We start from the raw sequence: 9,586 nt of genomic DNA, 5'->3' as shown, positions 1-9,586 counted from the left end.
TATAACAAAAACACATTTTTTGCGAACTTTGGTTGGATATATTATCGATTTAAGAATCTTATAACCATATATATGTTTTATATACATACATTTAGTTTCAACGTTACATAGAAATTTCAGTCTATAACACTGATCTGGATTTGCAACGGAGGCGGAAGTGACGCTATTTATTTTGAAAATTCATGGCGCTGAATTAAATCGGGACTTTTAAAACATTTATCTACTGATCCGCATTAGCTTGGTGTGGTAAGTTTATTATACAGTCATACTTTAGTTTAAAATAATTTCAGTTACCGTTGATTTATGATGTGAGATCTTTTAGTAAAATAATTTATGGAAAGAAAAATGGTCAGTTGACTTGACGAGACATAAGCGAAGTATGACATGGTGGACACGATGCGATCTTATACTATTATATTAAAAAAATTAAACGAAACATAATTTCTTTACATTATTTACGTTCATGGTGGTAATGCAATTCAGACAGGCAATGTTTCAGTATGTAATTTTCTCCCATCTGCGCGATCAGTATTTTGCTTAAGTATTATCGCCGTAAATGTGATTGTTTCTCCAGAAAGCTGCATTCAGACATGAAGAGAGTTCAGATAAAAGACACAGCGATTCCTGCACAGCCCAGTGTGGCATCCAGAGCTGCACATGTCAAGAACGACACAGAAAATAAGTGGGTATCTTTGTTAAAAGTTATGCAAATATTCTCTTTACTGTAAACACCATGTTTTAAAATATATAATATGTTTTTTTTAGGAAGAACCAGTACAGATCTCTGAAAGTGTAAGTACCAACGTATGTGTGAAATTATCGAATATGATTAAATAAAAATGTAGTTATGCTCATATAATACTGCAGTTTAGTCCAGGGGTCACCACTCACCAGACTCCTGTCCTGCAGAGTTTAGCTCCAGCCCTAATCAAACACACCTCAACCAGCTAATTGAGGTCTTACTAGGTATAAAGTTACTTGAAACTTCTTCTAATTTATTGAGATGCACCTGTATGTTGAGGCAAGTTGGAGCTAAACTCTGCAGGACACCGGCCCTCCAGGACCAAGTTTGGTGACCCCTGGTCTAGTCTGTTTGAAAATGTAAATGCGTACTACTTCGATTTTCTCAGGCCATCTACAAGATATGGGCAACAGAATGACATAAGGGAGCAGAATAGAGTCCTGACTTCAACAAATGAAGACCTGCAGAGACAGCTTGAGGAAATGAAGGTTATTACACTAATCATTGATCATTCTAGTGATTTACTCAAATACAGTAATTGTTTTATGGTGCACACTGCACAGTGATATTTTAGAACAGCTGTTGTAGTCAGTAGAGTCAAATATATATATATATATATATGTTTCTTAAGGGAACTGTGACTGACCTGGAGCTGCGGTGCACAGACCTCCAAGGAGAAAATCAAGAAATTCAAAAACAGCTGCGAGACTGTCATGTCCTCCTTGTTGCAGAAAGCCTTGACCCAGGTTCTAATTTTTTTTTTAACTCTGTTGGATTGACACGTGAAGAAGTTGTTGTAGTCTAAACCACCTCAAATTCAGTTTCAGGGGAAAAGTTGGGCCAGACAGCTCAACAGAAGGAAGAGCAAAGGAAAGAAGTTATGGTAACAATTAGTTTTTTCTGTATTTGTATACTTTCATATGATGTTTTCATTTTGTTTGTTTATTTAATATAAATGACTTTTTTAAATTAAAATACATTTTATATGCCTTTACACACACATATATATTTTTTGGAGATTGTGAATGCGAAAAGCCTGTATAACCTTAGTAACTAAAGTCAAGGAAAAAATGTTCATTCATATTTAAAAAAAAAAGGAAACAATAGTAATCATTTTTTTCTTAAAATTCTCTGATTCTTGGAAACATGTGATGCTATTAAATGGACCCATGGTCACTGCAGGGACATATAATAGGGATTGATTATATAATCAGCCATATTGTACATTCATCTGTAGTGCTGTCACACCAACTTATTTGCTTTTATGGTCCGATTACTATTGTGTTACTATGTAGAAGAAGATGTATTCTGAAACACAAACGAAGCCTAATTCTGGTCTATAGCATGTTTTACATGAAGAATCCATCCTGACAATGTTGTTTAGTGCAGGGCTAATGTTAATCCCAGGCTATGGGATATTGACTCTCAATTAATTATTCATTTTCTGTCTATTTTGTTTCTTCTAATGGTAGACGGTTTCTCATAATCTCCTGACTGAGCTGAAACTGTTTGGTGAGACGGCACAAGAGCATGCAGCAAATTTACTGGTGAGTATCAGTGGTTTTTTTTTTTTTTTTTTAAATATTCAAAAATACTGGGTTATTTATCCTGATTTGAATGTCCTGCGGCACTGACCAGACATTAATACAAATGTTTCACTAAGACTGATTTATATGAGGATGAAATTACACACATTCTGCTCTGCTGGGCTAGAGGCTGTATAATTAATCCTAATGCCAGGTCCACAGCTGATAAAATATTAATTTGAAATGTTCTAACCCTTCTAAATGTTATTGAGTGTGCCTCTCCAAAACTACTGGACTATGGCATGACCTAAAACCGGTTCAGTGAGGATTTTGTCAGTCTCTGTTTGCTCCTCTGTGAATGCTTGCAGGAAGTGCAGAACATCATGAGGGACCTGACGGAAGCGCATGGAAAGCTCCAGCAGGAGAGGGCATTGTTCACTTTGGACGTGGAGGAAATGGAGAGAGATTTGGGGGAGGTAGAGAGATTCTTGATGGAATAAATGAAAGAAACTCTTTTACTGGCCATAAATACTGCAGTGCCATATGGTGTTGTTCGGAGATCTGTCAGTCTGAGAATGAGAAGCATTTGGGCAAAAGTGTAACATACTGTTGCATTTAAAGGAACATACAGCTCATACCATTTAAAGAAACACAAATTTAAGAATGCTTTATGATCAGAATCTGTTTTTGTCTGCTTACAAGTTTAAGATATTAATATAAACAATTTTCATGCACCTCTAGAATGGCAAGGCACTTCTTAAATGCTTACTGTATATTGTTTTCATTTGAATTCTTTGTGCAAACATGACCTTAAACATTATTAAATGTTAAACTGGCTTCAACAAGAGACGTGCCTCTCCTTTACATAGTGTTGTGCCATGTCATCTACTTCCATCATAGTATCTGAGACAAAATGATGCCAACTATAAGTAATAGTTACATATTTCTAAAGTTAAACTGAGTATGCTTAATAAGCATTGTCGCATTTGACATGGAGATTTAAACCACAATGCCCTTGTGATGTGTGAGGTAAGACAAGCCATTTTTTTGGACAATAAAATGTATCTTTCTTAATTCAATAACTTTTTCCTTATGATGCATTTTTTACACGTCTATCAGAACACATCATGACTGAAATGGCCACTGAATTGAATTCATTGCCATTCAAATGAAATAGTCTTGAACTAGGTAAAGGAATAGTTCACCCTAAAATGAAGATTTGCTGAAAATGTACTCACTCTCAGGCCATCAGAACAGATTTTGAGATGTAGCATTTCATCACTTGCTCACCAATGGATCCTCTGCAGTGAATGGGTGCCGTCAGAATGAGAGCTCAAACAGCTGATAAAAACATCACAATAATTCAGAAATAATCCACACAACTCCAGTCCATCAATTAACATCTTTTGAAGTAGAAAACTGCGTGTTTATAAGACACAAATCCATCAATACATTGCTTCTGGCTAAAATACAGAGTCCGGTTTGCATAAAATAGCTTTCTCCAGTGAAAAAGTCATCTTGTCTGAATCAGAAGAGAAATCTGAACAGATCAAACACTGTTTACAAGCAAAAGCAGCTAAAAATATGTTGGTGGATTTTGATGTGAGAGCAGAAGGAGGAAGCATTATTACACTTGAAGTGTTATTATGGATTATGGACTTGTATTTTGGCCAGAAGCAACGGTTTAAAATGAAAACACCTTAATGCTGGATTTGTTTCTAATACAAACATGCAGCTATTGACTTCACAAGACATTAATTGATGGACTGGAGTCATTTGGATTACTTGTGAATTACTGTGTTGTTTTTATCAGCTGTTTGAACACTCATTCTGACGGCACCCATTCACTGCAGAGGACCCATTGGCGAGTAAGTGATGTAATGCAAAATTTCTCCAAATCTGTTCTTATGAAGAAACAAACTCCTCTACATCTTGGATGGCCTGAGGGTGAATTAATTTTCATTTTTGAGGAAACCATTCCTTTGTGTGCATAGTATTTTATTCACTAAGTATATATACAGTACATACGTATGTATATAGCAACACCAAATAACCAGCATATACCATCTATTGCTTGCACTGTCTCTACACTGCTAGACTCTGATGTTCATAACAGGATAGATTTCCAGTGTGACAGTTCTCTTCATACTGCCAGCTTGCATCCACTTGTTATAGAAAAAAGTCACTTCACTTGAAACGATGTCGAATGTGTTGAATCCTGCATTAGTATAGTAACCAATGCAAACGTCAAAAAATGATACCCATCGCCTCAACACATACCTCATTTGATCACGTCCAAAAAACTGTATGGACTCTGTTCAACAGATCCGATCTGAAAAACAAAAACTCCTGAACAGCATGAGCATGATGTAATGAATAATGTGGTTGAGCCAAAAGAGAACATTTTCTGTGAAATATGTACCTCATCCATTTAATCATAGTAATTAAAACAAGTGCATTACAATGATGAAACCTCAATATCAGCAAATTACAGTGATACAGTGTTCCTACAATAAGCAAATGAAAAAAAAAACATTTGGACATTTACGCCACACTTAAAAATGTTTTATTGTCAATGCATTATATAAACAAAATTCAAACCAAAACATCACTTGTTTTAAAGAAAGACAGCACAACATAAATTCTGAGAAAAGTGCTGTTTGTCAAAAAATGTCAATTTTTTGATGATCTTTTATCTACCGCAAAAACATTCATACATTTTTAAGTGTAGCTCAAGTGTCCAAATATGTTTGGGGCCACTGCGCATCTCATCAGCGAATGTGTCGTATGAATACAGATGACATTTCTGCAGTCTGCATCATTTACACAAAGTACACACTGTGACTCTTTTTGGCATTTAGTCAACAATATGTTATATATATATATATATATATATATATATATAAACTGACAGGTAATTTACTTTGGGAATAATGGCAGCAAAATATGAACACAATATTACTTGTCATTTGTTTATAATAAATACGATTTTTAGTTGGAAGTGAGTGGTACTTTATGCAAAAGATCCAGAAATGATGATGACATAACTATTATTATTATAATAATAATAAATATTCTTAAAGGGCAACATCATTTTTTTTTCTTTCCTTTTGAGACTAGGGTAAGTTTAGGGCCATGCTGCGTTAATACTGTACAACACAATGTGACACGCTGCAGATTTTGATCAATATTTTAATTTTGAGTTAATTTTTGAATCCAGTTTAATGCATTATAATCCTCATATATAATGCATTGTGAGTAATACAGTTGTAGGAGTCGTTTCAGTAACAACTTCTCAAAGCAATTCAAAGTGTTAACAACTTGCTTTGAAGTGCATATTCTTCTCTCTGGCTCATTCCGATCAATAACACTTTGCATAGCACTTTCTGTCTTTGGAAGTAATGTAACGTGTTTCCATTTGAATTTTCAACACAGCAAGAAGCCTGTCCTTGTCTTTTTCGCTGTTTTAAATGACAATTAATGCATAGAAAAGAATAAAACTCTTAAGGCACCAAAACATACTCTACATAAGCACGCAGATGCTCATACAGTTACAATCTCAGTGCTGAAGGGGGCGCCGTTACTCCCATAAATGTTTTAAATGTTGGTCATACTTGCGTAGAGTAAGTTTCAGGCCATATGTTGAGTTCATATCAGAATTATCATATTTATGAGTTAAGTGAGCATGAATGCCACCTTGAAGTTGAAAGTACTAATGAGAAACCTAATGTCTTTGAGCTCCTTTCCTAAATCATAAATGTGACATAAAATGTTATAAAAAAAATCTAAATTATGAGTTATTAGGTCATAATTATTATATAAAAAGTCAAAATTTGAAGCCATAATTATGATGAAAATCAAAATCCTAATCCTTTTTATCTCAATTTTGACATCATGGAGTACCTCATATTTCTGACTTTTTCATTTATAACTTTTTGTGTTTTTTCCCCCTCTATTTTGACATTTCATAATTTTGACGTTTTATATCATAACTTTTATCTCATAATTTTGGCCTTGTCAAAAGTTTATCTCATAATTATGATTTAATATCCCCTAATTTTTATCTCATAACTATGACATAGTATCTCATAATTTAGACTTTGTATGTCATAATTATGAACCTTACCAACTTAAGAGCATGTCAACTACAATATTGCTTTTTTAGCATTTTTTAATCAATCATAAGTTCTCATTATGACTGTTGATGGTGCAGTTTAGTTTAGACCTTTTTATTCTATCTAAAATGACCTGAATGTGCATCATAATGTAATTATAATTTCTGATTCATTCTTAGGAGTACTTGAATGTATCACCATAGCATTATAACCTTATAGTTACCAGCCCATATCTCTAACCACACGTCTTTCCATCTCATGTACTATATTTAATTTAGCACTGATGTTCTTTCAAACTGAAATAAATATTTCAACATTGAAGGAGATGAGAAATCTGTGTATATTTGGGATAGAGAGACAATGTGGCACATTTCTTATCATCTCTCTGGGTGACTGGATTGTACATACACTGCAAGCCAGTCAAACACACTGGATCGTGACTTGCTGAAATGATCCGCTGTGGGCATCACTAAAGAACTACATCGACGTGGCACAAATCTACTCTACAGTAAAAACGTTTCCTTTTTGTACAAAATTGATCCTAAAAATATACACACATACAGCATATTTTACATACAGTATTGCTAACCTAAGAAAATGGTCATTTTCTTTTCCCGCTTAAAGCATCACTCTTTTGGTTTAAGAGAGCAATACGTGTGCAAAGGCAGTATTTTCAGTGCTGCCTTTTGTCCAGAATGAAGCCGGCCGTCCCCAACATGAAAATAAACCACACACAAAACACATTGTTGTTCCAGTCTACCACACACTGTACAAGTTTCTGCTGATGTTTCAACTTCAATTCGAGTTTTGGAGATCAGAGCGAGATTCAATGAATCACTCAAGCGTGTGTTTGCCCACACATCACGACTAATCCCGGAAGGTTGCTATGGAACGGGAATTCATAACAAAGGAATTTCCTTCATCCATCTTTGAGGGTCTTTGAGTCTTTAAAATTAATACCACCTCTTACTAAACAGTCTCACAGTGCGAAGTCTCCGCTTCTTCTGGGTCACGGTTAATCTGCTGAAATCCACCCCAAAAAAACACGTTAACAATAAGATACTTCAATGCTCTCCTCCTTTCCTTGAAGAGAGGAGGCCTAAAATACACATTTCGGGGAAAACAAGAAACTTAGAACCAGCACAACAGTTTGATTCGTCCCGTTTCAGGGCTCAACTTCCAGTCTCCAGCCTCCCCGTTTGTTTCAAGTCATCGGTTCATTAGACAAATGAGGAAAAGCCAGTAACTGGAGTGCGTGTTCCTGGTGCGGGCTGCCCCGTGGGGGTGTAGACGCCCCCTACGCTGTGCTGGGTCACCACAGTCTGATAATACCCCCCCTCTGCATCCGTCATGGCACATTCCTCGTACCCTCCTCTGGTCTTCACGCCTTTGGACTGCCGCTTCCACGAGTTGTAATAGGTGGGGTCGCTCATGTAGTGATTTACGAATGAGTGCTTGGGCTGCTCGTCTTCATAGTCGCTGTCGCTGACCTTTACACGAGGGGTGACGGGACGGGTCGAGACCAGAGAGAAAAAGAGCAGACAGTAAAGTTACAGTGTGGATGTGACTGTGACCTGAGTGTTTAAAGGTGTACAAAGTAAGTTTTTGTTGGCTGACCAATATAATAGTGGTCCTAGGTTCTATAGTGACACCTACTGGCATGGATGAAGCATTTTGCAATGTTGTTTTCAGATGCCACTGCAGAGATTGAGCCTCATGCAGTGGTGAAAAGACATTGACTTATTAATTTGTGGCCAATTCTGTTACACCAAATACACAAAATAATGATCTTTAAAAAAGCACCATATGACCCCTTTAATTTGTACCCTCACTTTAGTTAAATTGTGGCCACGACTTATTAATTCATTCCCTCGTTTTAGATAAATTGTGGCTACATTTTAATAAATTTTTCCTTTCTTTTAATTTAATTAAGTTGTGGTCACATCCAATGAACAAATAACAAATTCTTAATTCGTGGCCACGATATAATTTTTTCTTCCCTACATATCAGGTGCAGGGCTCCGTAAAATACCCTATTTGCATTATATTTATTAACATTATTAATTTATTCTACAATTTATCCAGTTTAATGTGTCAATTTCAATTTATTTATTATTTACTATTTTAATTTGTAATTAGTACTCCATTATTTTACTTTTTGTAAAAGTAAAACTAATTTGTAAGCAGAATGTCTTTGTATACCAAACTAATTCAAGCATTTAAGTACGCCTTTATATCAAAAGGTTTTCAAATTGGAACAATTAAAAAATATTTTAGTGAAGTGTGTCCAAACCTTTGACTAGTAGTGCAGAATAAAACAGCCTCAGATATTACATTACAGTAACATTTAATCATTTACACATGCAACTCACAAGTGAGGACAATGGAAGCAATCAAACCAACAAAAAAGCAACATTATGTTTGATATAACGGCAGTATTCATATCATGTGATTGTACTACATTTTTAAATAATTATTTATTTTAAATAAAAAATAAACAAAAACTGTTAATTTATTTTTCATTTTAATAGGTTTAACATTTTAAAGTTTTGGGTAACGCTTTATTTTAAGGTCCAATTCTCACTATTAACTAGTTGCTTATTAGCATGCATATTACTAGCATATTAGCTGTTTATTAGTACTAAACTTAACATCTACCTTACTAAATATTAATAAGTAGCACATTAGCAGTTTACTGAGGGAAAACTCTTAATTAATAGTGAATATGTGTTCCCTATTCTAAAGTGTTACCAAGTTCTGTTTTAGAATAAGTACATTTTCCTTTAGCAACTCACACTTGACTGAAGTTCAAAAGATGTAATGATGCTTAAAGAGGTCATATGATGCGATTTCAATTTTTCCTTTCTCTTTGGAGTGTTACAAGCTCTTGGTGCATAAAGAAGATCTGTAAAGTTGCAAAGACTAAAGTCTCAAATCCAAAGAGATATTCTTTATAAAAGTTAAGAGTCAACCACGCCTACCTAAAACGGCTCGTTCTAACACGCCCCCACACGTCTACGTCACAATGTGGGAAGATTTGCATAACGCCGCCCAAATGTTCACGCAAAGAAAGAAGGCGTAACTTTTATTCTCGCTGTAGTATTGTTGCTGCCGCCACCACCATATCGTGAAGGTGCTGTGTGTTTCGTTGTGAAAGCGAAACTACTTTGTTTGGCCTTCCAAAAGAGGACGATATCCGCTTC

At 35.3% G+C, this 9,586-nt stretch overlaps 2 protein-coding genes across 2 annotated transcripts in view; one reads left to right on the top strand and one right to left on the bottom strand.

The window, feature by feature from the left end:
• Window positions 1-158: 158 nt before the first annotated feature.
• LOC107692715 (kinetochore localized astrin (SPAG5) binding protein) lies at window positions 159-3,304 on the top strand. Its single transcript, XM_016491878.1, has 8 exons — window positions 159-246; window positions 575-682; window positions 766-792; window positions 1,131-1,230; window positions 1,374-1,488; window positions 1,564-1,625; window positions 2,215-2,289; window positions 2,637-3,304. The coding sequence occupies exons 2-8, from the start codon at window positions 591-593 to the stop codon at window positions 2,766-2,768; spliced, it is 603 nt and encodes a 200-aa protein (XP_016347364.1). The 5' UTR covers window positions 159-246; window positions 575-590; the 3' UTR covers window positions 2,769-3,304.
• Window positions 3,305-6,425: 3,121 nt separating this feature from the next.
• Window positions 6,426-9,586, bottom strand: part of LOC107692681 (protein sidekick-1-like) — a 231,304-nt gene continuing 228,143 nt past the window's right edge. Inside the window, exon 46 of the mRNA XM_016491846.1 lies at window positions 6,426-7,873. Within this exon, the coding sequence (XP_016347332.1) occupies window positions 7,604-7,873 (270 nt within the window). The 3' untranslated portion in view covers window positions 6,426-7,603. The remainder of the gene's footprint in view (window positions 7,874-9,586) is intronic.

Source organism: Sinocyclocheilus anshuiensis, unplaced genomic scaffold (assembly GCF_001515605.1).
Source record: "Sinocyclocheilus anshuiensis isolate Anshui unplaced genomic scaffold, SAMN03320099.WGS_v1.1 scaffold50, whole genome shotgun sequence".
Taxonomy (NCBI): Eukaryota; Metazoa; Chordata; class Actinopteri; order Cypriniformes; family Cyprinidae; genus Sinocyclocheilus; species Sinocyclocheilus anshuiensis.
Note: the sequence above shows the minus strand (reverse complement) of the source record. Positions and strands in the feature narration are given on the sequence as shown.